Source organism: Camelus bactrianus, chromosome 22 (genome assembly GCF_048773025.1).
Source record: "Camelus bactrianus isolate YW-2024 breed Bactrian camel chromosome 22, ASM4877302v1, whole genome shotgun sequence".
Taxonomy (NCBI): Eukaryota; Metazoa; Chordata; class Mammalia; order Artiodactyla; family Camelidae; genus Camelus; species Camelus bactrianus.
In genome coordinates, this window is record NC_133560.1 from 13,747,475 (window position 1) to 13,775,442 (window position 27,968).

General features: G+C 40.2%; 1 protein-coding gene and 1 long non-coding RNA gene across 2 annotated transcripts in view; one reads left to right on the plus strand and one right to left on the minus strand.

Annotated features, from left to right (window-relative positions):
* The window catches only part of LOC141574647 (uncharacterized), a 44,673-nt gene extending 36,277 nt beyond the window's left edge, over positions 1-8,396 (minus strand). Inside the window, exon 1 of the long non-coding RNA XR_012501592.1 lies at positions 8,103-8,396. This is a non-coding gene — a long non-coding RNA (uncharacterized LOC141574647). The remainder of the gene's footprint in view (positions 1-8,102) is intronic.
* A 262-nt stretch (positions 8,397-8,658) lies between these two features.
* Positions 8,659-27,889, plus strand: PANK3 (pantothenate kinase 3). The gene is made up of 7 exons (XM_010972241.3): positions 8,659-9,018; positions 14,571-14,923; positions 15,387-15,640; positions 16,994-17,170; positions 18,154-18,277; positions 20,501-20,626; positions 21,538-27,889. The coding sequence occupies exons 1-7, from the start codon at positions 8,991-8,993 to the stop codon at positions 21,586-21,588; spliced, it is 1,113 nt and encodes a 370-aa protein (XP_010970543.1). The 5' UTR covers positions 8,659-8,990; the 3' UTR covers positions 21,589-27,889.
* Positions 27,890-27,968: the final 79 nt, after the last annotated feature.

The following is a 27,968-nucleotide window of genomic DNA, read 5'->3' on the forward strand; positions in this document are numbered from 1 at the left end:
TAACCAGAACAAATACTTATGCAAGTGGTCTGAGTAACCTTAAACTGATTGAATGTGTGACGGTGAGCATAAGTAACTTTCATAATCATAAGGAGTCACTGAAATAAAAAATAAATTAAAATTTACTATTAAAATGACACAAGGCTTTGGAATCAGAAAGAACTAGGTTCAAAGCCTGCTTGGCATCTTCTCAGTTACAAGACATTAGATAAGTTACTTAGCCTCTCTGGTTCCCAGTTTCTTTCCTGTTGAAATAGAGTTAGTGAAGAACACCTATTGAATAAGGTTGTTGTGAGGTTTAAAATCAGAGAATAAATGTAAATCCCTTAGTCCAGTCCCTGATACATACTAGCTGCTAAACAAACATCTCGTTGTTGTTTCTTGACACTGGTTGAGCCCTTGTTGGCTAGCAAGGCCCCCAAGCAAAGAACAGGACTTCTGTCATGTACGAGCATTGAGAATTCTTTTAAGCAGCCTGGCATAGTGCCAGTTTGCCTTGTGCAGGCTGGAAATACACATTTCAAACAGGGCTTAGGCATTCATTTGGTTCCAGATGGAATTCGCTCCTGTCCAGATGCTGCTGGAAACCGACTCACCTTCCATCAGCGGCTGTGAAGGTAAACAGGTGAGAAGCGAGCAAGGTAAAGGAGACAGACTTCTTTCCACACCATGGACAAGATCCACGCTGTGCACAAGGACTCAGGGTCCGTACAGTGCGTGGGGGATCTAGTTTGATTTTGCGTTGGCTAGTCAATTTGGCTAGTTGAATGTTAATTAAAAATTGACTTTCACAAAGACCTAAAGTTTATGCCATAGAACATTCAAAGCAAGAAGCTATGATGTAAGGAAGCTTGAGATCTAGTTAATGATGTTAATTCAGTCATTCTTGCATTGAATCACTCATTCCACTACCAGAATGCCTTCCCCTATGGTGGGAAGGGTGAAATTGGGAGTTCGAAATTTGCACCTCTTGGGGAGTGATGGACATGTTAGGTTTCTTGATTTTGGTGGTGCTTTCATAGGTGTATATACATCTATTAAAATTCATCAAACTGTACATCTGAAATATGTATAGTTTACTGTACAGAAATTATACCACAATAAAGTTGTTAAAAAAAAAAAGAAAGTCTTTCCCTAGGTGGACTCGAGGCCCACCTAGCTGCAGTCCTTACCACAGCCCAAGTAAACTTTATAAAATGTGATTCTAATCCTGACGCTGCCCTGCCTTTAAATCTTTGGTGAGTCCCTGTTGTTCTTTGACAAAGTCCAAACTCTTTAACATGGTTCATAAAAAAACATAGTCATGTTCTAGTTTAAAACCCTCCAATGGTATTATATTACTTCTAGGATAGAATCCAAACTCTCTTCTGTGCCCTACGAAGCCCTGCATGATCTGGATCCTCCCTGACCTAAGCTCTCCCCACCTTCTACCCCACCTCCCTCATTCCACTCCAGACCCACTGGCCATCTTCTTGTTTCACCAACGTGCCTCAGAGCCTTTGCACCTGCTGTTGCCTCTGCTGAGAGCACTCTTTCTTGAGTTCTTAGCATAGCTGTTTCCTTAAATCTCCCTAATCATCCAATCTGTCACACACACACATCAAAGAGTTAGTTGACTTTCTTAACAGCACTTATCGTAAGTGGTAATTCTCTCACTTCTGTATCTGTAGGTCCCATGAAAGCAGGAATCCCATCAGCCAGGGTCATCGCAATATCCACAACTCACCAAACGGTGCCTCACCTATAGGATGTGCTCAAAACTTCCCTTTGGCATGAATGAATCTCCATTTTCCAGACTTGGAATCCAAAGCTCAGCCAGCTTAGGGGAGTTGCTTAAGTAGCAGGGCCGAGTCTGGCTGACTTCCAAGTCCATGCTCTAGACCAGTGATGCTCAAAGCCCCTGGTCAGCGAACTACGTGTTACTGGTTCAAGCCTAAGGCAGTGACAGATTGTGTCAAAACATGCGACGATGCAATGCTGACTTCCACAAGCATATCTTGCTATGCAAAAAAAAAAAAAAAAAAAAAAGTTGGCTGAGGGGAAAACAGCGTGGTTAGCGACGTAGCTGACGTGAGTTCAGCGGCAAGCCCCCTGCCGCGCTGGGGTCTAATCACCAACGGATGGGGGCCGGCACCCACTCGCCCCACTTCGATCAGCACTGCTCTCGTCCCGCCACCACACCACACTCCTTGCTCTTCTTTACACCGCAGCCCATGACTTCCCAGGAAGCACCTGGTTTATTCCTGGCTCTGTCTTCCTCTCATTTGTGGGCTTAAGCACAGGAAGTGTCTGCTAATTTGTATTGCAAATGAAGAGAATATTGAGAAGATTTTCTTTTTTTTTTTTTTAAATCCTACTTTTCAAAGCCAGCGAACAAACCTATTTTTTTGGATTATTTCCCCGGTTTTGGAATTTTCATGAGGCTCCAAGCTCCAGAAAGCTATTCTTGCTGGCTAGTTGGCTAAACTCTCAGTCAAAGCCCTGATTTCCAAACCAGAACTGTGCAAACTATTCTTATACACACTGGCCTCACAGCCTAAGGCAGTGACAGCCTTAAAAGTCCTATGAGGCCAAGGCTGTCCTTATGTGCTCTTAGCCTCTTATTCTGGTGCAGAGTTCCCTAACCAGTCTGCCCCCATTCTCCATCACTGGGGGCTTTCTATCAGTGCTTTCACTTCTAACCTCACCAAATAGACCCCCTACACACACACCCCTCATGCCAAGGCAGAATATCAGTAGGAGAGGTTTGCTCATTCATTCAACTATTCAGAGTTTTCTCTGTGCCAGGAACTGTCTTAAGAGTTAAGGATTAAAAGAGTCCTTGTCCTCTGGGACCTTCTTGAGCTGAGTGAGGAAGTAAGACGAAATATGACTTAAATAGTAAGTATCATGGTGAATGCTATGAACAAAAGCACTAAAGTTTTCTAAAATGGTCAAAAGATAGTCTGCTTGTGTTTGCTGGTGAGGGCAGAAGAGACATTTAAAGGGAGGCTAGAATATCAGCATGAATTCTTTGTCTCTCCAGTAGTCACGTCGTCCAAAGCTCTCATGTGCCAGGGACGGGGTCGAGCACTTTAGATGGAGGAAGTCATTTCATCTTCACAGAGGCTGAAGGCATGGGAGCCATTTTGATTCCCATTTTACAGATGAGGAAAACTAAGACCTAGAGGTAAAACCACCACTCCAAAGTTGGACAACCAATCAGAGGTCGGGACCTAATTCTGCTGGATTGTCCTGTCTAGTTTTTAACCATTGCACTCTGCTCTAACTTGCTCAAAGCCTTGATAAATACACTTGTGCAGGCATCCTTGGGCAGGAATAAGCCCATCTGTAATTAGCGCTGCCCCTGATTAAACACGGTGTTAGGAAATACATGATGGCTCCCAGGTCATAAACTCTTCAGTGTTACCCCCATAAAGTAAAGCGATTCACACCCACTAAACTGCCTTTGTTGTTCATAATTATTGGTTACTGGAAGTTTTTACAAGGATGAGAGTTTCCAGGTTGCATCTGAAGGACTTGAACCCAAACCCATCAATTTAATCATATGTGAGCCAACATTCTGAGTCAGAGCCCATGCTAGACTTGGGGATACCAAGCAGAGTAAGTCACAACCCTAGCCCTCAAAGAGTTCACCCGGTACTGAAAGAGACAGGTGAGTAAACAGATCACTATATTATTATGCACTGAGTAGCAAAGACAGAAGCCTATACAGGGACCAGAAGTAGCATAGAGGAAAGGAAGTCTGTCCAGAAGAGGGGATTTCTGGATTGGGTTTTAAAGTACGAATAGGTGTTCAATGGGAACTCAAGAAGAGAGGCTTACACGTGCAAAAGCAGTAACAGCATTGGACAGTAGCATGTACGCAGTTTGCTATAAGCAGTTTTTGTCTTAGCAGAGCATACAATGAAGGGTGCGTAGATGCAAGAGATGCCGCTAAAGAGATTCACAGCATCTAATCATGATGGGTCTTATACCCTAGGCTGGGATTTTTTCCTGAAGATGACACCGGTGGGGAGAGGCACAGTTCTAAGCCCTGGAAATGATACAGTCTGGTTTGCTTTTGAGAAAACTCACTCTTGCATCCGTAAGGAAGGAGGATGGGATAAAGCCAGCCAAGAGGCAGGAAGGACCTTTACGAGTATAAATGTGAGACCCAGAGGCTGGTGCTCAGGCGAGAGCAGTGAAGTCAGGCAGGAAGGAACAGGCAGGAAGACAACAAAAAATACTTGGTGACTGGTTGGATGTGGACTGTGAGGGGGTGAGAGGAGTCCAGGATAACTCCCAACTTTCTGTGTTGGGTGAGTGGGTGGATGCTGGTACCAGCAGCTGAGGCAGGGCCTTTAGGAAAGTGAGCAAGCAAGAGAAGAGTGGGTGGGAAGATGACAAGTTCGTATCTGGACTTGTTGAGGTTAACACGCCAGGAGGAGGGGGCAGAGCAGAGCTCCAGAGAGAGGCTCCTCCTGGTTCCCATAAGGCAATGTCTGGGAAGACTCCTTCCTGAGCAGGGCAGGAGTATATGACACTCAAGCTGGGGGGCCTCGAATATGCAAATCGTCAACTGCCGAAACAAGCTAACTTCTACGACTAAACATACATTGCGTCCCTCAACCAAGGAGAGGATGGCCCTCAACAAGGCCAAGGCAGAACCCTTACTTCCCGTTTATGTATTCCCCACGCTCTCCCTTCTTGGTAAAGGACACTACCATACACCCCAAAGCTCCAGCCTAAGCCCTAAAACCTACCCCTCGTGCCTCCCTTTCCCTCCCCTTATCCACTTCATCTGACTCATCCTCAGCCACCACTCTACCTCAGACAGCCCCATCACTCTTGGTCCCTCATCCTGTGTTATCGTCACAGCTTTTACACCATCTAAATTCACTATCTGATTTGTATTATTGAAAATAATACCGTGCATCTGTCTGCTTGTTTACCGTCTATGTCCCCTTTGGAACATAAGCCCCGGGAGGGCGGGGGCTTTGTCCTGCTCTTCACCGTATCCTCACCCCGAGACCGGCACCTGGCACGCCGCAGGAGTCCCACAAGCATTTGTTAAATGAAGCTCTTGATCGGGTACTTCTCTCCCTTTCTGCAGCCACCACCACACTGATTCATGCCCCCGCACGGTTCCTGGAGTGCTCTCGGAGCCCCCCACCCCAACCTGAACTTGGTAACTGATTGCACGTGGTCCAGGAGGGCTGGGGGGGGGTAGAGCCTGAGGTGACTAGTCTTTCCAAGCCATGACACCTCTCTAACCCACCCATTTTTCACATAGCAGCCACAGCAGCCCTCTAAAATCAAAGATCATGTCACCTCCCTCTTTCTTAAAATCTTCCAGTGGTCCTCAAGGCCCAGCGTGCCCCATCACTTCTGTCCCTCAGGCCAATCCTAACTCCAGCGCCAGTCACACCTCTGTCTTCCCCAGCAATCTGCAGGGATCCCAGCTCATACACCACCTCCTCAGAGAAGCTTCCTCTGACCATCCAAACTAAGATACAGCCCCCGTCCTCTCCTGCAACCCCAGGTACCATCCAGCACATCAACCTGGTTATTTCTTTCACATCACTTGTCACAGCCTGTTCTTGTTTCCTGATTTGTTAACTGGATTATTGTTTCTCTCCTTTTTGCCTCTCTCTCCCCTAGCATGGACTCCAGTGCCCAGAACATTGTCAAAGCTCAATGAGTATTTGTTAGAAGGAATTGTGCTTCCATTACCATGACAGTGATGCTGCTGCCCCTTACACTAATGATGCTCCCCACAGTGAGATGCTGGTTTGGATTTGTGGATCCAAGGACCGACTGGAGTATGTTCTTGACGAACTAGTTAGAGACAGAATCCACTGTTACAAGCTTGGTCTGGGCTTTGAAGCTAGAGTGTGTGTGTGTGCGTGTGTGTGTGTTCTTCATACTAGGAGACCTCACAGTCATCATTAGGTACAATCTACCACCTGTCTCGAAGGAGACCCACTCATTAAAAGCAAAATGAGGATGTGTCAGGTCTCCTCTATCACTTTGCAAGATGGGATGGAGTAATTGCGTTTGGTAGAGAATAAATATTGAGACAGGATCTGCTCACATCAAGAACTTTTCTTGGCCCCTTTAAGATGTTCTTTGCAGCTCCCCACACTCACTCTGTTGGGAAGAGTTCTGAAGACAGAGTAGGGAAGAGAGAAAATGCTGTTAATCAGACACTGCTGGAGGGAGGATGGGGCCAACAGCCAACAGGGGCTGCAGAAGACTGATTCTGGCCAGAAACTGAAAAGGGATTACCTGTCAGTTTCATTAACACTGGGGAAAACTTAAAGAAAAACATAGTTAAACTCATCTCACATGGCTCCTGAAAAAGAGGTATATTTTAGTGAACCTCAGAGGTGGAAGAAATCTCAAACAATTGTTTCATTTTACAGATGTGTAACTTGAACCCAGAGAGGAGAAAGGACTTCCCCAGGGTCCTAGTCACATTCCATGGCTGATTTAAAACTAGACTTCTACGTGAAGGTTCGTGTTTTTCTGGCACATGACAACATCACAGGTGTGAATCTAACACTGAAGCTAAATTAAACTAAGTCATCCATATGTGGCCACAGAAACCAGCAAAAGCCTGTGTCAAAAACTCACCCAAATTCCTATCGCTCTCATTTCTAGCTCGCCTTCCTCTTGGTCCATGGCCAGCCTATCACAAGGCATATGTACCACCTCCTCTTTGACGTCCAAGCTGATACTATCAAAAGAGGCAGGAAACAACCGAAAGATGTATGTTGGCAGATAACAGGGTGCACACGAGACTTACAGAAGCAACTGATGAGTCATACTCAGTGGTGAACATTCTCTGAAGCTGTATCAGATCAGAAATCATGATTCTCACCCCAAAACACTGTGGGAAAGCTGGACCATTCAAGAATATCTGGGGTTCTGTCTAGGATGAAATGACTTGGTGGGGGAGAGAGGAAAAGAAGGTTAAGTCTACCACTCAGGTTTCTAAGTGAACAGGCCACATATCTGGGAGCTCACAATAATGTACCTATAGAAAATATACATAAAAATATATTTCTAAGTAACAAATGTGGAGCCTGTGGTCCCAATAGCAGAAGATAAGGAACCACAAAGCATCAATCAGACTTGAGGTCCAATCCTAAATAATAAACTTGGGCAAACAGTTTAGATACTTAACCTTTCTTCCTTATTTTTACAATAAGGATAATGATGACAATAAAAACACAAGCATCATTTACTGATCACTACACATGACAGTCAACAAGTAAAGCACTTTATGTACCTTCTTTCATCTCAACCTTCATCTCAAGCCCATGAAAGGTAGGCATCTTTTTTTTTTAACACCTTCCTTGTGGTATGGTTCCTGGACAGTAAACTATACATATTTCAGATATACAATTAAGGCATCATTATTTCCAATGAGAATCAAAGAGATGAAGTAATTTGCCCAAATTTATAACCAAGTTTTAGAACCAAGATGTGAACTGAAGTTTGAGATCTTAATCATTTTATTTCAGAGGGTGATTGTGAGGATTAAATTTAAATTAAAAATTTTAAAGTAGGGAAAGCACCCTGCAAAGTTCTGTCTCTTAGTACATGCTCCCTAAATGATGGTTTGTGTCCCTTTGGGTCCTTATTTGCAACCTTTGTCATATCCTCCACAAAGAAGGGGTAATAAAGCTCAGTTCTCCATTGCCAACTCTCAAACCATCGCTTGCCAAAGTCACTAAATTCCTGGTCACCTAACTGGGGGAGGTGAGGCCAGAAGACCCCCAGTGCCATCCCTTCCCATTCCAGCTAGAGGACTCAGAATCTCGGAGGCACAGGGAAAGGAGTGAAAACTGGAACACTTAACTTTCTTCCCCGGGAATCAACTTCCCCTTTGGAAGGAGAGAGCTGGGCCACAGTGCCCCTGAGGGAACCATGGAAGGGTGGCAAAGAGCACGTGCTCCGCAAGTGACTTAACTTCTAAGATCCTGTCCCACCTTCAAAATAAGTGATAGATAATCATTGTACGCAGTTCACAAAGTTGCCGGATCATATCATATAATTCCCTGAAAGCGCTTAGCAGAGTGGCTGGCACATGGTAAGCATTTTATAAATGTTACCTAGTATTGTTACTGCCGTTACTATTAATGTCACCATCCTTCCATTCCATTCCAGCATTCCAGGTGTCAGCCAGGGAATTCCTTTGTGAATGACTTTAACTTACAAATGCATTCACTAGTCTGTCTGAAGAGCTGCTCGGGAGCGCTGTATTTAGCGCTCTCCCTAGCACAATGACCAGGTTTTCTGCCTCCAAAACTCTGCATCTTGCAGAACAGCCATTACAATACCAGCCAAGAGCTCCCTTCGCCTTCTCTCCCTCCCGGCGCCGGGGCGAGGCTCGGGCTCTAGACTTCCGCCGCCCGCCCACATCAGCCACCATTGGTTGCCTGGCCGCTGGCGTGATTAAAGCTCCGCCCCCCTCTCTCTGGGACCACTCTGAGGCGATCTCTGGAAGCGGAGGGGGCCACTGAGGAGGACCCGCGATGCATCCTGGGTTTTGTAGTTCATCTGCACGGCTGCAGCCTGAGAGTGGTGCCTCGCGACCCCGGGAACTACAATCCCCAGCAGCCAGGAGGAGAACGGAGAGAAGGGGGGGGCTAGCGTCACGTGGGCGCTGGGCCTGGGCGGGCTAGTTCTCAGTGCGGCGGCGGCGGCTCGGGGGAACGGGGCCTTTTGTTTGGAGCGGCGGCGGGGGGGGCCCGGGAGCGGCGAGGCCGGCGGCCTTCCCCAGCTCGCTAGCTCCCGGCCGCCCCTCGCGGGGGTGGGGCGGCCGCCCCCTGGGCCGGGCCTCGTCTTAGGCGCCGCCGCCCCGCCCTTGGCCCGCCCCGCCCGGCCCGAGGGGAGGAACCGGCCGGGCCTCCCCTAGAGGCCCAGCCACCTCCGGAGTCGCAGCCAGAAGCCTCCGCTCACGGAACCCGAGGCTGCCTCTCGCCCCTCAGGCCGACGCCATGAAGATCAAGGATGCCAAGAAACCCTGTAAGATGGGGGCTTGGGCCCGTCGGGTTGGGAGAGCACGTTGGGCCCGGGCTGGAAGCCGCTTGGCGGGGCTGCCTGGTTCAAAGCCGGTCTCTCTGCGCTGGCGCCCCGCACGGGATGCGAGTGGAGGGACCTTTTCAGCACAGCGGTCGAGGCTCCCTCCCCATCCCCCTATGCTCGGGTGACGGTCGCTTGCCGCCCCCTAGCCTTCCCTCCTACTTCCTCCTCGAGATCTGGGAGGTGCTAGAGGGGGATTTTTGTTTCGGGATTTGCTAGGCAAGACTTAGAGCTACGAGTCCGCTCTCCCGGCTTCCTCTGAAGTCAAGTTGAAAACGGGCGGCCGCGGCTGTCAAATTGCGCGGGGACATTTACCACCCTTTTAAACTGATTTCTGAGCTTTCTGTGTCCTTGAAGTCCCGGTGGGTTCCTGGGAGTTGTCACTGTTGTTATAATTAGAACTTTTAAACACACGTGCATGACACCGACCAGTGGGTAATTGCCCTGGTGTAGCAACTAGTTTGTTTTTAATACCGATGAAAAGATTAACATCACCCCTATTGCCGCCACTCAGCTAACCAATATTAATAGTTTGGTGACTACTCAGATTTTTCTGTGAATATGTATAGCATGTACTTTAAGAAAAAAATTCTTTCCATAGTTTGAGAGTAGATCGAGAGAGTTTGCTTCCTTTTATTTTTAGCTTTTTAAAAACCTTTTACTCCTGTAAATGGCTTCTTTAATCTGTCTGCCATTGTGATTGTCATACTTGAAGTCCATTCTTCAGAGCAACTAGGAAAGTGGAATGCGTACTTATATCTTAGGATTGTATTGGTATTTTGCCATTTTACATTGTTGAGTGATCCAACAGTTCTAGTAAATCTCTTGCTATAAAACAGAGCACTAACACCATCCCTTCCCGCCCATCTTGTTTCTTGTAAACCTCTCTGGAGAGGCAACCTACGATAGCACTCTGAAAATTGCTGATTGTTATTTAAATGTGAGATAACTTGGTCTTAATTTTACTGTTGAGAAAATTGAACTTACTGAGCCCCAGAATAAGGCTGCACCAACCAACTCTGCTAAATGAGGTTCAGGGCCCTAAGTCACCTGACTCATAGTCCAGTGTTCTTTCTTCTGTACCTGGAGGGTATAGTCTAAATACTTAAAGACAAATCTTTCTAACCTGGTAGTTTTATCTGCCAATTAAAACATTTTTTAAGTGATGATTTTTTTTAAATGATAGCTAATGAGTTCTTATTCAGCAGTCTATAAAATAGTGATGTGAAGGCTTAAATGACAGTAATATAGAAACACTTCTAATTTACACTTGCTGAATTAAGTGAATCTTGAACAGATGCAGTAATGTAGAACAATTGGACATCTTCCCTCAGCACGTATATTTTCTTTGCTTGTCTTAGAATTTCCATTTAGTAAAATGAGTTTAACTGTGACAAGCTCATATTTCTGACTCTTATGGTATTATTTTATTTTTGCCAGGACAGTGATTTGATTACTTAGATTGGGCAAGCTTGTAGTCACTTAACCACCTCTGTCAGAGGTGTTTCTTATCTAGCAAAGATGATAATTAAATGTGTATTTGCTTATTACTACATTGTGGTGCGTTGTAAGACCATCAACATTAGACTTATGCTGAAAAAGCAATCAACTGATATGATTTAGAAGTCTGAAATAACATTTCCAGTTTCTTATACATAAAAGGTGACTTGACTGTCTACTCAATTCTTTCCAGTAAAAATAAAGAATATCTTGTTTTTGTGTGAGGGGGAAAGAAAGTATTTCAGCTGCAAACTGTCGGGGACATGCATGTGTATAAAACTGGCAAGTATTACTTCCTGTGTTTTAAACCACTCAGGTTAGCTAAAGATATATTTGTTTTGGTTTTTGGTTCTTGTATAGGGCTTCTTTTTATAATCACAAATTTACTGAGCACTTGTATGTAACACACTATCTTTACATGCATTGCATCATTTGAACCTTAGAGCAGCACTGGGATCTAAAAGCTGTGCCTCATACTGGTTTTGGTTTGTTTTTCATGCACTTTGTGCCTCATACACTTGTTTGTGTCAGGCTTCACATACCTTCATAGAATTACTCACCTGTTAGAAAACATTACATTTCGTTCCATCACTAATATATAACAGCTTATAAACCAATGCATGTATTTAACCAGAAAATAAGAAAAAGAATTGGTTTCATTCTCTAGATTGTGCAACTAAAAGATAAGCTTTTGAAATTACATGTTAATTCAACTCCAGGGGAAGGATGAAGTCAAACATTAACCTAATGAAAACTTTTTACTAGAACTACAACAGTGGCAGTGTTTGGATCACCTTTACTTGTGTTTTTCACGCTGCTTAAATACCTCTGTGCCTCAACTGACATGATTTTTTAAGGTGGGGGTTTTTCAGCCTTTGTTTTGCTCACCTGTATGGCACTTAATGGGATTAACAAGGTGATAATAAGCAATTATATATATATGTATATATATTATATGCATTTTTTTTTAATTTGGTGCTATATAGGTTTGGGGGCCTGCTTTTCTAACTGAAGCAGTAGGGTACCTGAAGTTTTTGTCAAGAGCAGAGAGAAGTATGTGTCATATGTGTGCTGTTTGCTTCTGTATAATTTGACCTGTTTGTAAATTGAGTCATTACTTAAGAACAATCACTTCTAGTAGATTATAAGGTGCAACTGGTCGTGATAGCCCCTTAGATGTAACTCATTTACCAAAGGGGGAAAAAAATCTTCTGAAGCTCTTCTGAGGAATTATAATACTGAAGGTGAGAAGATGGTTTTTTTCTTAGTCTATTTTAGAACAAAAACTTTTTTTTGAATGATTATCAGGAAGAGTGAAATGTCTTTTATTCAAGAACTTGAAGCATATCTGTACTCTACCAGTGCACATGCCCATTTTAGAATTTTGTTCCTTAAGATAATCCACTAACATTTTGAACATTTTCAGCATTTGATTTCTCTTTCTGCTAGAGAACAATTAAATCCTAGTTTGGCACAGGATCCCTTTGAGCTAAAATCTGCATGGGGCCAATAGCAATTAAACAGCTCTTTAAAGCTCCCCTGCTCCTTAACAACACTTAACAAGGTACCGAACTTTTGTAACAGCTTGTTGGAAGTCAACAGTCGGCCCTTGTGGCTAGGTATCTTCTGTTTAATCATCTAAAAAGATGATCAGACAAGTGCATTTCTTTTGCATACCTAATCTACCTGGTAAGAAAGATAATTTCTTGGTAGCACTCTGCTTGTAGTGGTTCTGGATATTTTTGTTACTTATGGGGACCTAATGGAAGTCATGGCTGCTCTGTTAGGCTCAGGTGAGAAACAGAATAGGAGCTATTATTTTTGGAAGGCCGCATAAACAGATGAGAGATCTAGGAAATGCTCAAAGTCTAGGAAAGATAATCAAAGTACTTATTTATATTTATGGAAAATGAAAATGTGTTTTGTTCTTTAAATGCATTTTGATCCTTTTCTTTTTGGCCTTGGCAGTGGAGAGTTTTATTTCTCAAAAGATAGAGAAATATTTAGGTTATATGGAGGAAGTGGGCAGCTTATGCACTGGTGACCTACTTTTACCTTGGCCCTTGGCTAGAAGCAGCAAAGCTTTAGATACAGATATTTGCCCAATTTCTTTGGAACCTGGTATTTTTCTTACCTCATGGAACTGTTAGTGGCCCATGGTTGTACTTAACCTTGTACTTTCATTGCAAATCAGTAAAGTTTAAGCTCCATGCCCCCTTCCTCTGTCATTTTGTTTAGTGACAAAATAACAAGCATAAGTTTTGTTTTAATGCCCTGAAAGTATTTGCTTTAATGCACTAAAAGTTAGACCACCTGCTAAATGAAAGGAATGGATCATAATTAAGGACATGTGTCTTCTGTGTTCTTGTTGTCTCCTTCATACATTTTGAATGATGATTTTTTTCTCTGGCATAAGGTGAGAGAATTCTTTTTATTTATTTTTTGGTGGGGGGAGGTAATTAGGCTTACTTACGTATTTATTGTTAGAGGAGGTACTGGGGATTGAACCCAGGACCTCATGCATGCTAAGCAGGTGCTCTGCCACTTGAGCTATACCTCCGCCTTCTCTGGCATAACGAAATGAATTTCAGAACTCTGCTGAGTTGAAAGGATCTCTGTGCAAAAGAAGACACCTATAATGTTCTGGTTTGTCTATTATGGTTAGTAAGAAATTCATGTTCTGCTGTATAGCATCTCTAGTTACCCTTCCTTTAAGAGCAGACAGCAAAAGACAGCAGACATGGGCGAGATGTGACATGAGTGTTGAATGTCCTATCATTAATTTTAGGAGTGTGTTACTTAAGGTGACTTCCGTTGCTAGCCACCCAACAAGACTGAAAAAATTTAGTTTCTTCAGCATCTTAGTTTATACAAGTCTGTGGTGACAAAAGCATAGCAAAAGCTGCCTTCACGTCCCAAATTATTGTCTTAAGTAATTTCACTTTAAAAAAATGTGTCTTTTTTAAGATTGTCTTTAATGTAGATCTGGATCTGCAACTTGGGTGTCAAATACAAAAACAAATTAGCTATTTCTCCAGAAGAAGACAATGAGAGTTATTCCTTCCTCATAGTCAGTATAATTTACTAATTACAGTAGATGTAAATTCTGAAATAGAAACATGTATAGAATCCTTTCTCACTGAATGGTTTGCTGTCGGTTTCTAATGGTACAGACATATCAAATAGGTAAAATAGGGGTATGTAAGAAACAAAGTAGAACCTTAGCGGGAACTAATTTTCCTTGGCAACTTACACATAAAAAACTTAAATACATGTTGTTAGGCATTTTGTAACCTGTGTATCTTAAGTTTTAATTATTTTTGAGTCTCTATCGTAATGATTAAGATCTCAGAGAATTGACTTAAGGAAACGGATTCGAGAGGTTAATGGCTTATCCAAAGTCAGTATAGCCCACTTAGCATCAAGTCCCAAACCCAGGTGATGCTCCCTGTCCAAGTGTGCCTGTCCCCAAATAGACTTACTTCAGCATTATCAACAGCTAATTTTATTAACCAGATACACCAAAGAAGCCTAGTAAGTTTAATGAACAAAGAAGAAGTTCTTTTTAAGGAGGTACTTTTCCCTTGGGTTACTTGAAATGATTATAGGCTAATTTTATTACATGAAAAGCCTTTTAGAAACATTTTCAAATCCTAGGTAATGACCTATTATGAAAACTGAATTGGTCCAAATTTCTCCTAATCCCCTGGGGCACAGGATAAATATTTAATAAATGAAAAGGAATGCCTGCCAGGCCAGGAATTAAAAGACCCTGGTCCAGCTCCAAGCATCCTAGGTTATGGGTTTTTAGAAAATACACAGAATAGCCCTTTGAAGGGAAAAGGGTGAATTGCACATAGCAGATGTGTCTTATGTCTTACCTATTATTGACTGAATGCATGATTCGGGGTAACTTTGTGGCTGATTAACTAGTTCCTAATTGGCATTTCCAAAATCAAGATGTGTATTTTTTACTATTTATTTTTTATCCACAGCTTTCCCATGGTTTGGCATGGACATTGGGGGAACTTTAGTGAAGCTCTCATACTTTGAACCTATTGATATCACAGCAGAGGAAGAACAAGAAGAAGTTGAGAGCTTAAAAAGTATCCGGAAATATTTGACTTCTAATGTAGCATATGGATCCACTGGTATTCGGGATGTACACCTTGAACTGAAGGATTTAACACTTTTTGGCCGGAGAGGGAACTTGCACTTTATCAGATTTCCAACCCAGGACCTGCCTACTTTTATCCAAATGGGAAGAGATAAAAACTTCTCAACATTACACACGGTGCTATGTGCTACAGGAGGTGGTGCTTACAAGTTTGAAAAAGATTTTCGCACAGTAGGTACCTCACTTCAAAGCCTGAAAGGGATGCCCTTTCTCTTCAGTTTTTAAAACATGAGGCTAGGTTTCTGTCTGTCAGAATGTTCAGAGATGACGCAGAGAGGGGATAGTTTGTTTGGCACAACTGCCCTGCCCACTGCAGATGTCCGGCCCCCTAAGTCCCTGCCCACTAAATGTCAGTTTGGTTCTCCCCGCCTCTCCACCTTTTTGAAAACTAAAATGTACATGCAGATTTCAAAAACGCCTCCAGAGGCAGTATCACTACCACTGAGAACCACTGGACTGAATGAAGTCCCTAAGAGATTTTTGACACAAAAGAAACAAGTGAAAATGCAGTGGGTAGTAGATGATTTTGAAGTTCTATAAAGTACATGAAAATTGTACAGGACAATTGAGTCAAGTATTTTAAATGCTGTCCTTTGTTCACTTTATAAAACTCCTTTTGGTGTTTTTGTTACAGATTGGAAACCTCCACCTGCACAAACTGGATGAACTTGACTGCCTTGTAAAGGGCTTGCTGTATATAGATTCTGTCAGTTTCAATGGACAAGCAGAGTGCTATTATTTTGCTAATGCCTCAGAACCTGAGAGATGCCAAAAGATGCCTTTTAACCTGGACGATCCCTATCCACTGCTGGTAGTGAACATTGGCTCAGGAGTCAGTATTTTAGCAGTCCATTCCAAAGACAACTATAAACGAGTAACTGGGACAAGGTAGTGCCTTTTGTTCTTACTGCAGCATTTATACTGTTTGATACACAGCAATTGTGAAATTATCATATTAATGCTAGCTTTGGGAAAATAATGTGTATTGGGCAGCAGCTAAAAATGTTGATGTATTAAGTTAAAGTGTTGCAGATATTGTTTTATAAGGCATGTGTTGAAGACTCAAACTAAAATCATCAAATGTTTATATTTGGCATCAAAATTTCCATAATGATAGTGATTTTTTAATCTGGAAAGATTCCAGTAATGTTTTTATTTTCCAGAGCATTTTCCTCACTTTTATATAAACATTTTTAAGCCTAAACCTTACCACATGCTTATTTGATTCATATTTAAGTGGAGTGTTGGGCAACGTTGTAAATAATTCTTATAGAATGAATTTAATGTGAGCTCTTTTCTGTATTATTACCTGGAAAATGTGAAATGACATTTTTAAATTTTCATTATGATTCTGATAGGTTCTTTGTCAACTTTTAAGGAAGCTGGAGACTCCGGTTTATTGACTTGAGAAAGAAGGATTTTAGGATACTTTAGTTTGATTTGTGAAAAAAAAAATCCCATTTTAATTTTAGTGCAGTACTGCTATTTCAATGATACTTAAATTTAATTAGTATTTGATTTCTGTAGTGGCTAAAAATCTACCTCCATTGTAACTCTATGCCAAAGAATTACAAGGAAGTTTATACCTACTTCAGTCAATTCAAAAAGACAGAAATTCAGTCTGTTAACTAAATTCCGCTAGTGATTCAGGAATAGAACCTGTTAGAAATTTAGGTGAGACTAGGGAGCAAAGGTTATGGTCTTAGGGATTAGAGAGACATAATTTTATCTTGCGAGCATATCCAAAAGAATAGAGCCATGTAAATTTCTGTCTTTAACATGATGACCAGCCTGACATAGATTTCCTCCGTGTATTCATTTCTGAGTCATGTGAGTGTTCATGCATCACACTGAAAAGGCCAAGCAAACAGGCCTTTTGCAAAAGTAGTTTGTGGAAACCCCTTAGAATTACAATTTTTCTCCTGTTAATTCATATGGAACTAACTTCTAACACTCCCTTTTCATGCATACAGAGACATTTGTTTTTAGCAATTGCAAAGTGTGTGGTGTCAGGTGAAGATACTAGAAGATAGAAAAGATCTCCTGTGTGATGTTTCCACACAAGATTTTTTTTCCTTTGGTTTATTCTTTGACAAGTTTAGTTTTGCTATATATTTTTGTTAGGTTTAGCAGTGTTTTCTGTCCGTGTGTTTACTGAATAAATGAGTGCTCTGTTCTTTTACTGTGAAGAAACAATACAGTGTGTAAGTGCAACTTACCAAGTGTCTTTATTTTCTTTAGCCTTGGAGGGGGTACTTTTCTGGGTTTATGTAGTTTATTGACTGGCTGTGAGAGTTTTGAAGAGGCTCTTGAAATGGCATCCAAAGGTGACAGCACGCAAGCTGACAAGCTGGTCCGTGATATTTACGGAGGCGATTATGAAAGATTTGGTCTGCCTGGCTGGGCTGTAGCATCTAGGTAAGTTTAACGTTTATGTTGTAATTAAGGTTTCTTGTTTAGTTTTTAGAAAGCGATATATCAGGAAGTCGTAAGGGGGCTTCCTCTTACCAGTTTAGTTCTAAGTTTTGAATATTCACATAGTTTTAAAATTAAATGTACATTAAGAAGTCTCCCTTAAATGCACTATAAGAAATTATTTTATTAATTCTTGAGTATCCTCCCAGTGTTTCTCTATGCAGATACATCTCTTCATCCTCCCCTTATAGAAGGTAACTTTTAAAAGGTAACATTTATATACCATTATACAGCATATTATATACAGTTGGCTCTCCTTGTCCTTGGTTCTGTATCCGCGGAGTCAGCCAACCTCAGATGGAATATATATATATATATATATATAAAAAAAAAAGATAATTTCAGAAAGTTCCAAAAAGCAAAACTTGAATTTGCTGCCTACAGGCAACTATTTGCATGGTATTTACATTGTATTAAGTGTTATAAGTAATCTAGAGATGATTTAAACTATATGCATAGGTTATGTGCAAATCCTCCGTTGTTTTATATAAGGGACTTGAGCATCTACAGATACTAGCATCCGAGGAAGAGCTTGGAACCAGTCCCCCGTGGATGAGAGGGGTGGCTGTATCGTCCACCACAGCAGTGTAGCCTAGCCTGTTTGCCTGCCTCTTTCTTTCCCTCCTTTCCTCCCTCCTTCATCCTTTCCCTTTCTCCCTCCTTCCCCTCCATCCTCCTCCCTTCCCTTCTTCTTCCCTCCCTTCCTTGTTAACAGCTTCATGGTATTTCACTGTGTGAATGTATCATAGTTTGATGGGTGTTTGGGTTTTTCCAGGATGTGCAGTTCATTGAGTCAGTAAGTCACCTTGTCCATGTATATACCTTCTTTTGTATATGCGTAGATTTATCTGTAGGCTGTATTCCCAAAATGTATGAAATGTTGCTTGTCATCAGCAGATTTGATTTTGTTTATCACTTCTCTGCAGTTTTGGGAATATGATTTATAAGGAGAAACGAGAATCTGTCAGTAAAGAAGATCTAGCGAGAGCTACTTTAGTTACTATCACCAATAACATTGGTTCTGTGGCACGGATGTGTGCTGTTAATGAGGTAAGAAAATTTTTTAATCACGTGAAACATGTGAGTTGGAGTTTCATTACATAGGCTTCTACGCAGGCTTCCTCATGTTCCTTAAGGAGGCCTCTAGGATTGAGCTCTCTGAATCCGTTAAATCCCAAGACTCATTAGTACGTATGTTACCTACCTAGTTGTTACACTGCCTTTAAGGAAAGTAGCAGATAATTCAAACTGGAAATAGGACAAATAGATAACTTATATTTCATGTTTATTCAGAGATCTTTTCAGAAGTACACAACCTAAATACCTTGAAATTATGAAAGAAAATTCTTTCTAAACAGTAAGCCAGTTTGAGGTAACAGGTGATCGGAGGTGGGAGGGCTTTTTGGTGTTAATGTAGCATTTGGTTAGTGGAGTACTTGGAAGCTTGCTCACTGCCCTCGGCTTCTTTACAGTGCTGCCTTGTTGCAAATGGATCAAGCAGCATTGTACAGGGCTATGAAGGCATTGAGACCTGTTCTTCACGTGACATTTGAATGATACGTTCTTATAAAAAGCATGTACTGCTAGATTTACCTCATAGTCAGGTTATTTTTATTTGAAGAAGACTATGTATATAATTCTGCCTTCTTGTGATAGATGTATTTGCCCATTTAACTTTTATAAATATCAAATACTTTAAATGAGTTGGGAATTTTGCTTTTTTGAAGGAATCGTTCATTTGTTCATCCATTCATTTATTCATTGAAATAAATATTTTACAGAGTATCATGTGCCAGGCGTTATTCTAGGCACTTCTGAGATACATTCGTGGAGAAAACAGAGATCCCTGACTTTGTGGCGCTTGTGGCCATTCTAGTGACGTAGTAAATGAATATAAATAGTTTAGTAAGTATTAGGTGATAAAATGCTATTTTTTTTAGAAAAGGGAATTAAACAAGATAAAGAGAATTGAGTGTAGATCAGATAGTGGCAAAGGACAAATACTGAGTAATTGGGTAGTTAAAGAAGGCTTGATTGAAAATGTGACCCTTATTCAAAGATTTGAAGGCAGTGAGAGAATCATGGATGCAGGAGTTTGGGGAAAGGGAGGCTCTAGCAGAGAGAACAACTGTGTAAAGACTCAGATTAATCTGCTGAATTAGTCTAAATTTAAATCCAGAATTCTGTTTCTTGAGTTAGTAACAGTGGAGTAAGTTGGCTGAGGGAGCCACTAGCAGGCCTTTTAACCTAGGTTTGGGAAATATTTCACTTTAGGAGTTGACAGTCATCTGGGACCTTTTTTTATTAGCCCTCTAGGTCCAGATTTTCACTGGCCAACTGACATTTAACAGTAATTAAGGCCATAGTTTATACTATTCAAACTCAGTGTGCAAAAGCGTATACTCAAAAATACATACATTATTGTGAGAGTAGAAGGAGGTTTTCTGGAGATTCAAACATCAGTTCTTTATTTGTGATTTCCTAACCTTAGAGGCATCTGAGGAACCAGAGCGATGAGTAGAACTTAACAGGGAGTGATTTGATGGCTTCGGCTGGGGACAGAGGCTGCTGGAAGCCTGGGGCTGGATACCTGGCATACCTGGCAGTGTGGCTCTCCAACCCTGTGGATCCAGTCCACGGGTTGCGAGTCATTGCTGAGCATAAACTGCAACGCGCTGGCCAAGTTTACAGCTTTTTTAAGCCCTAAACACATTTAAAATACTTTTCCTTGGTGTGTCTCCTTTTGTCTCATCAGTAATGTTTCTCCAAATTACCTTGCTGAATGTATTGGTCATTTTCAAAAACAAGCCTTGTCTATCATCATTTAACTAGGGTCTTTCCAGAACTTTTCTTTTTTAAACTAGACTTTATTTTTTAGAGCAGTTTTAGCTTCACAGCAAAATTGAGTGGGAAGTACAGGGTTCACATACACCCCAGCCCCACAGAAGCACAGCCTCCCCTGCTGTTACTGTCCAGTGCTAGTTTGGTACATTTGTTAACAGTCGGTGAGCCTACATTGACATCCTCACCCTGTCCACAGTTTCCGTTTGGGCCCCCTCTTCGTGTACCCTCTATGGGCTTTGACAATTACAGTGACATGTAGACTAGCTTTTAAATATTCGGGATTATGGAGGCACATAGCAGGAATGCAGTAGGCACTAACAAAAGGTAGTCGTCGTTTACATTTGTAAGTAGAGATTTTCTAAACTGTACTGTGTTGTAAAATCTTGGTAATGCTTTTTTCAAATCATTTTCATTGTTCTTTTCTTTTAGAAAATAAACAGAGTTGTCTTTGTTGGAAACTTTCTACGTGTCAATACTCTTTCAATGAAACTTTTGGCATATGCACTGGATTACTGGTCAAAAGGTCAACTGAAAGCGTTGTTTCTAGAGCATGAGGTATGATGCAGAAATACTGTTTTGTGAATTTTAATAGCATGCTTTTTTTATGCAGGTTTCATATGTTGTTTCTGGCCCAGTACTTACAAGTAAAGTATAAAACTGCATCTTACCTGAATGGTGTGTGGATTCCCTCTCTTCCCTTTGGGTTGGGGTCGGGGTTTCTGTAACCTGGCGGGCATCCCAGTGAGATGAGAGCTTCACAGGTCTGACTAAGAGAGCAGTAGCAGGTCTGAGCTCCTGAAATACCGGGGCTGCTTGTGTCTTCAGTGGATTTGTTTGTTCAATTGTTTTCTTTTGTTTGTTTTTTCTCCCCTGAGAGAGGTTATTCTGCAAGATTTTTTTTCCTATTTATTCACTCTATCCAGTTAAATTCTGTTCTGAGCAAATACCAGTTCACGTAATGTTTTGGATTCAGTAAGTTTCCCTGGAATTATTTTGCTTCTGGTCAAATGGATATTTTACTAATAAGCATTTCAGTAACACAGATCCTGAGTATTTGTTCTGCTCTTAGAAGCTTCCGTGTGTCATTGTCACTGCTGTCACTATACAGGTCAGAATGTGTACCTCGTGCAGCTCCCTCTGGCATGCTGAGTGCTGTGGGAGTGGCAGGCAGAGCCAAAGGCATTTTCTTGAGGAAAAGGGAGGGGAACACAGAATTGCAGTAATCGTCCTGGAAGCTTTAGTGTCTAAAGGCCAACACTTTATAAAAATATGTATTTCAAAAGTGTATATATTGAGAATATAGTTTTAAAAAATTTTTTACAGTTGCTGACAACACAGAGATTGGTAGATTTCTGAATAGGTGTTCTTTAAATAGACTGCACACAAATACACGCTCTTAATAGTGTTAATATTACATGCTAATTTCAAAGCTGCGCTACATGAGTAATTGTCTTTGAATCACACAGGGCTATTTTGGAGCAGTTGGTGCACTCCTTGGGCTGCCAAATTTCAGCTAAAGCATCAGGTTTCTCTCTGCTAATAAATGTCATCGAAGAGGAGCTGAAAACCAGAGGCATTATTACTGCATTATTTGTCACTGGGAACCAAAGGATGAGAGAGTGGCACTATGCCTGTTGATCTGTAAAGGTCAAGATGGTGAGCTGCTACTGTCGCTGTATTAAAAAGGGAGCTCCGGTAACGTAAGGTGTTTCTGGTGGAAATGCTTTCCCTTTTGTATATAGCCAGTGTTAAATCCTTAAATGCAGCACAGCCTCTGATTGTGGAGCTTCCTCTCAAAAAGATTTTCTATTTATTTTATGTAGCCAACGTTGCAGTACTGTATGTTCAAACGTGAATCTTAAAAGTCTCAGAAATGCTTATTAGCTCATGAAAATAATTGATTCTGAGTATTTGTTACAAGTCTGTTCTTTGTATGTCTTGGTTACTAGTAAGTGGACAGTAACATACTCTGTATCAAAGCTTAGGGAAATGGCAATCAAAGATGATTTTTATGTGATTTTTAGAATTGTTAAGGCAATATTACTTATTCATTATTGTTTTCTAGACATATCTTCTCCCCAAAAGCATGCTCATGTGATCTTTCCCCAGAAGTATAACCTTTTTCAAATGCCATAATTGAATTGAAATACTGTTGTTAAACATTAGCCTGAATTTTAAAATGAATCCTAGAAAATGCACATGATTGGCGATACAGCACTTTTTGTGTTTTGAGTTAATCAGTACGTTTAAAAATGTTGAATAATTGGAGGCTTACTTATGTATTTGGAAATCCGTTCAGTGAAGTCCCAGGGCAGGGCCATTCTAATGGAATATGTTCATATTGATAGGGTTTTGTGCTCTTTCTGTGCCGCATTTATCTTAGCCCCAAACTTAGCAGTTTCTGTTTAATTAGGTCTGAACCACCAAGCTAAAGACTTTCTTCTGTTATGAACAGCAACAAAATCATTTATTCTAAACGGATGTTACGGAAATCCAAAAGATGAGTTGTTTTGAAGCGGGGGGAGTCTGAGGCAGTCCTGCAGAATCATAAGAGGATCAGTGTTGCGTACATTCTGGTAATAAAAGCATTATAGTTACAAAATTTATAAATTCTTTTGCCTTGGAATTTATTCTCTATTTTGAAGTCATTTTTTATAATCATACATTTTTTCAGAATTTTCCTTTGGCAGTAACATTTTGGAGGTCCAGTAGTGCTGCGAAGTTTTTCAAGACTATTAGCAGTTTAGGAAGTTCAAAGACTTGGGAAAAAATATTCACCTCCTTAAATTACCAGTAAATCTGGATGTGCTTTGAAGAGCTTGAAACTTGTTTACATTACAGGAAGAAGGAAGTATTATGATGTGTTTTTACAGAACACAGTTTTGCTCCAGAGAGAATAATTTTTAGTTGACTCTTAAGAGGTGCTTGAAAGAGACATTTCTCCTTATAGTTTTCAAATTTTGTGCTCAAATACTTAAAATTTGGTTTTCTTTATCTATAGACTTGAACATATAAATAATAAGAGTGAATATTTAGAGGGAAAAGCCTGTGAAGGTAATTTTTTAGAATTTAGAATCTTTGGAGCGTTGAATTCATGTCAGTCAGCGGTCATTTTGAAAACCTGCAGTGACTAAACATTTCTACTTTAATGTTTCCATTTTAGTGACTAGTTATTTCAGCCAAAAGCCATCTGTTTAATTTATTTTAGAGTCTGATGATTTGGGCATCTGTACAAAAAAGTTTTAGTTTAAATGAGAAACTTCACGTTTTATACTTGTGGCAGACTGTACATTGGCAGTTAGACACGTGGGGCCGTCTTTAAGAAAGAAATGGAAAGGTCAAGGTATATATGAGTTAGTTTGATCAATACTTTCGTTAATTTGGAACTGTGATGCATCCTTTTTCTCTTTTGAAACTGAAGTTACCTGCTAAAATGCACATGAAGTGAACAGCTGTCTCACCACTGTTGCGCTTGGCTTTTCTCTTGTAGAATCTAGACTTGCTGGAGTAATCCTAAAAAGCATTTCTAATAATTGTACAGAATTGTGATGAAGGCCACCAGTTTTTTATTATGACCTCAGGAAAACGCTTGTAAGCATACAGTGGTGGTAAATAGTTTCGGTTCTAATCCCAGTCAACCTAATGCCTCAAGGCTCTTATGTTCTTGAACAGTGCTAATAGAAATGTGAGCCACCTGTAATTTTGCATTTTCTAGTAGGCACATTTAGAAAGCAAAAATTACTAAATTACGTATTTCTGTTTAACCCAGTATGTCAGATACGTTATTTCAACATAGAATCGCTATAAAAAGGTATTTGGGAGGTTTTTTGAGGGGAGGGGGGGCCTAGTCTTCAAAGCCAGCGTTATATTTAACACTTACAGCACAACTCAACTCAGACTAACCACATTGCACGTTCTCAGTAGCCACGTTTGGGTAGTGGTTCCTGTGTTAGTGCAGGTTCTGGAACTAGCCCTTCAAGATGAACACTATCATGTATTCACTAAAACTTCATTAATACGGGCTTTTTAAAGAATGTTAGAGAGGGGACCATATGGGAACCTTATTTTTTAAATTCATGAAGAGCGATGAGAAGGACCTCATTTGGCCTGGTTTATTTCACTCCGTCCAGCTATATTTCTGACCATTCCAAAAACACCTTGTATCGCCTCCTGCCGTCTCAGCATAGTATGTGTCATTTTTCTAATGATACCGATAAAGTTGCTCAAGACACATCCTGACCATCCTCATCTGTCTTCAAAATGTGTATTTCCTTCACTGAAGTAAATTTGATGATTTTAATGACTTTAATTCTCCCCCCTGCCCACCTTATCTAATTGAACTTTGAGAAGCCAATTTTAAAGGACTAAATAAAGAGACCCTTTTAATTCTTCACTGAGTTCCATGTACACAAAGAGAATCTTCTTTGTAACTTTGGATTTAATTTTCATTTTTAAAAAACTGCAGTAACATTTTCTAACGCAAGGAGCAGTCTCAGTTTGTTCTGGGGGCTTGGTAAAGAACACAGGGTCTAGAACTTCCCACCACCACTACCCCTTCCCCCAAAAGATTGATTGCCTTTTAACGAGACTTTCAGAACCAGTGGCCTTTGGTCCTACACCCCAGCGCCTCCGAAGACAAAGTGCTAGTAGACATCCCTGCCTGTTGATGCGGGCATGCTCGCTCAGCTGCTCTAGTTTAAATAGGTGGGCTCTTAGTTTAGGTAAAGTTAGTGCCGTCACCAGTAATACACATGGTATCTGACAGTCCTAGAGGTTCAGGTTATTTGCCAAATATTAGACTATGAAGATTCCTGAGTTTTTTTTTTTTTTTTTTTTACCTTTGTGTGCAAATGTGATTGGTATATTGTAAGTACCAGCTCTTGAAAGTCCATTTCTGTAAGAAAAATGGTGCAGCTCAAAGGGAGAAGGTTTTCCTCTGTGTCCAGCGGTACCCCTGCCTTCTAAGAGCAGTCCATCCCATCTTGCCTTGATTTCGAAGGTTGCATGCTTGGGTGGAAAGCTTTAGCAAGGCAGCAGTTTCCAGATGTCCTTTATAGCCACTCTACCTGTTATGTGCAAAATTTTTCAAATTTTGTTCAGCGTGACATTTTTCTGTTGAGCACTTTATCCTTTTTAGTCTCTTGCATCTGAGAATGTAGTTTAGAAATTCTTTCTCCTTTAAAGCCATGTGAAAACCGATAAAGGATAATCACTAGAAAGATGAGTGATGCGTTGTTTTGCATTTCACTCACTGTTTTGTGGTATGTGTAACGAATATGAGAAACATACCACATTTTTGTAGTCGTGCTCTTTGTCTTTATGAGACGTGATATGCCATGAAGTGTCAGTCGATGTCCTGTTTTCCCAGTAAGCTTGTTTATTTTAGGGTATTTTATCCTACTGCGGAAGGGATTCAGCCAGCTTTGTTTCTATCATCAGATAACCTCAGAAAATAATGTGCTTTATCTGTATCACTGCCTGTTTTTAATGTTTTATATTTCTACTGAGCCTAGTAGTTGATCAGCAAAGACCCCAAAATGTGAGTAATTTTTTTTCCTCCTTTAAGGTATTTGAATAGCCTATTGAAGATAATGGTTCTGTGAAAAATAAACCATCCCAGCTTTTCGACCGTATCTAAATTTTCAGTGATTTCCACTTCCACGAAGCCCAAGTGTCTTCTTAAAGCAGTCCCGTTGTTCCTGTTACCTGTCTTCAGTGGTCGTGGGGTCAATAACTTGATATTGTAACAGAAAAGGCACCAGCCACTGGTCTGACTTCTCTGAATATTATTTTTTTTTATTTGTGAAATGAGGGTTTGATTTGTTTTCAGCGGGAAGTGACTGGATAATGATCAGGATCTTGAGAAAGGCAGTTGCTCTGTTCATTGCAGCGTTTGAAATGACAAAAACAATTCTTTCAGACATTCAGCGTCATGTTTTAGAGTTCATTTTATTTGTATATGTTGAGAGGTACTAGATTTCGGATTCTCACCAAACCACTAGTTAGTTATTCTCTCATAATGTTATGTTATTGCCTGTAATGGCCAAGTAGTAGCTATACCTTAAAGTAATATGAAGGGTTTATATCTGTGTATATATATAAAAAATTGGATGTGTATGTGCTTTAATCTGTAAAGGTATCTAATTTTTATTGTGCTATAACTTCAGCATTATATGGGCATTATTATAACTTTCCCATTGTACAAAAAGAAACATACCACTAAATTTATGGATGTCTGAAATTAGGTATATTGGGGGTTCTTTTAGCGGCCCTTTTCTTTAAGCTGTTTCTTACTTCTGATCATTCTGAGTGGGGATGGATGTGGGATAAACCCCTCCTGGAGTTATTTACTGCTTTTGTCAAACACAGTTCATAGTGGAATGTATAAAGCACAGTTTTAATTGCCTGCAAGTGAGTTGAAATGGAGTGTAGTCATCTACATCAAATAGGATAAAGACCCAAAATACCTTTATCCTTAGGATTGCCTGAGAATAATCAGATTGGACATGTGTGTGGTATTTCCAGCTTACTATGTAAAATAAATGTACCAGTGAGTTGATACTGGGACTTCAGGTACAACAGTTGGTGCTGAATGATGTGTTTGAGAGGAAACCAATTTTTTTTTTCCTTTTAAGAAAAAAAAAAACCCTAAAAATCTTTACATTCTGACTCTTTCTGTAGTCAAAAGGTTATTTCTGGTTTTAGATTTTCAGTCTTCTTGCTGCCAGTCATTTTATGTTCAGAAGAACTAATGAGGCATGTATTTTTCAAAGGAGTGAATGAAGGTAAAATTCAAGGTTTTGAGTTGTATAAATAAGCAGCTAAATTTCAAATCTAAGATATTGCTGATTTTTTTCCTATTTCTTAACATTTTTCATACATAGCAGTGCTTATAGTACGAGTAGCTTTCAAAGAAAACATTTCAGTTTTTTATAATTTGTAAAATATACATATATAATAATGCAGGTAGTTTGAGATTAATTTAGCTTTACATGCTGTCTCTGAATCATCGGGATCTCACACGTCACACAGTTGGTAATTGTCACAAATATGCAGCCATTTGAAATTTGCCACTTTTTTTCTTTAGTTTACAACATTTGGAAACAAAAGATAACTTTATAGACCTAACATCAATATTCTGGTCTCATTGTCCCAAATATAATTAATGGAATGTGGATATAAGTGAGGTTAAGATGGTTTTATCGTTTTTATGTACATTATGTGCTTTGACTTTATTTGAACTACAGTGAAACTTGGACTTTTAACTGAAGTTGAATGACTTTTGTCTTCTGCCCAGGTATCGACCAAATCATACGTTGAAGTTTATATGTGTTAATTTTACTTACAGAAGCCATTTCTGTCTAAGTTGCCTTATTCTATCTATTGCATTGTTCTTGCCAAGTCTAAGCTCTGTCTTGTTGGAATTCTTTTAACACTGAATCTGTGATGTAAAAATGTATAATGTGCTACAAATTTTATTCATAATAAACTAAGTTATAGCCTATTATAACCTATAAAACATTTCTTGTAAATTGTCTAATTTATTTTTTCATTTATGTACAGTTTCTTATATAAATTTTTAAAATATTTGTTGTGGTCTGTTCTATAAACATTCCTGTTCTCTTTTCCTTAAGGCTTATTTGCATGAAAGAAACTTGGGTTTTGCTTGTTGGTATTATATGGCCATTAAGCCAACTTCAGGACTCTGTACCTTTTATGTAGTCTAACTTTTTCTAGTTTTGTTCATATTCTAAATAAGTGTTAAAATCATGCTTTTTATTTCTTACTTTGCAAATAAATTCTCTAAGTTGTTTACTATATTATCTTTTTTTTTTTATATGTTATATTCCCACGTTTCCACTTCAATTAAATGTAAGGTTTTAACTGAAATCAACTA

Coding starts and splice junctions, on each gene's coding strand:
- PANK3 (XM_010972241.3), top strand. CDS start 8,991: ATGAAGATCAAGGATGCCAAGAAACCCT. Junction 14,924..15,386: donor TTGAAAAAGATTTTCGCACA/GTAGGTACCTCA, acceptor TTTTTGTTACAG/ATTGGAAACCTCCACCTGCA. Junction 20,627..21,537: donor CGTTGTTTCTAGAGCATGAG/GTATGATGCAGA, acceptor TGAATCACACAG/GGCTATTTTGGAGCAGTTGG.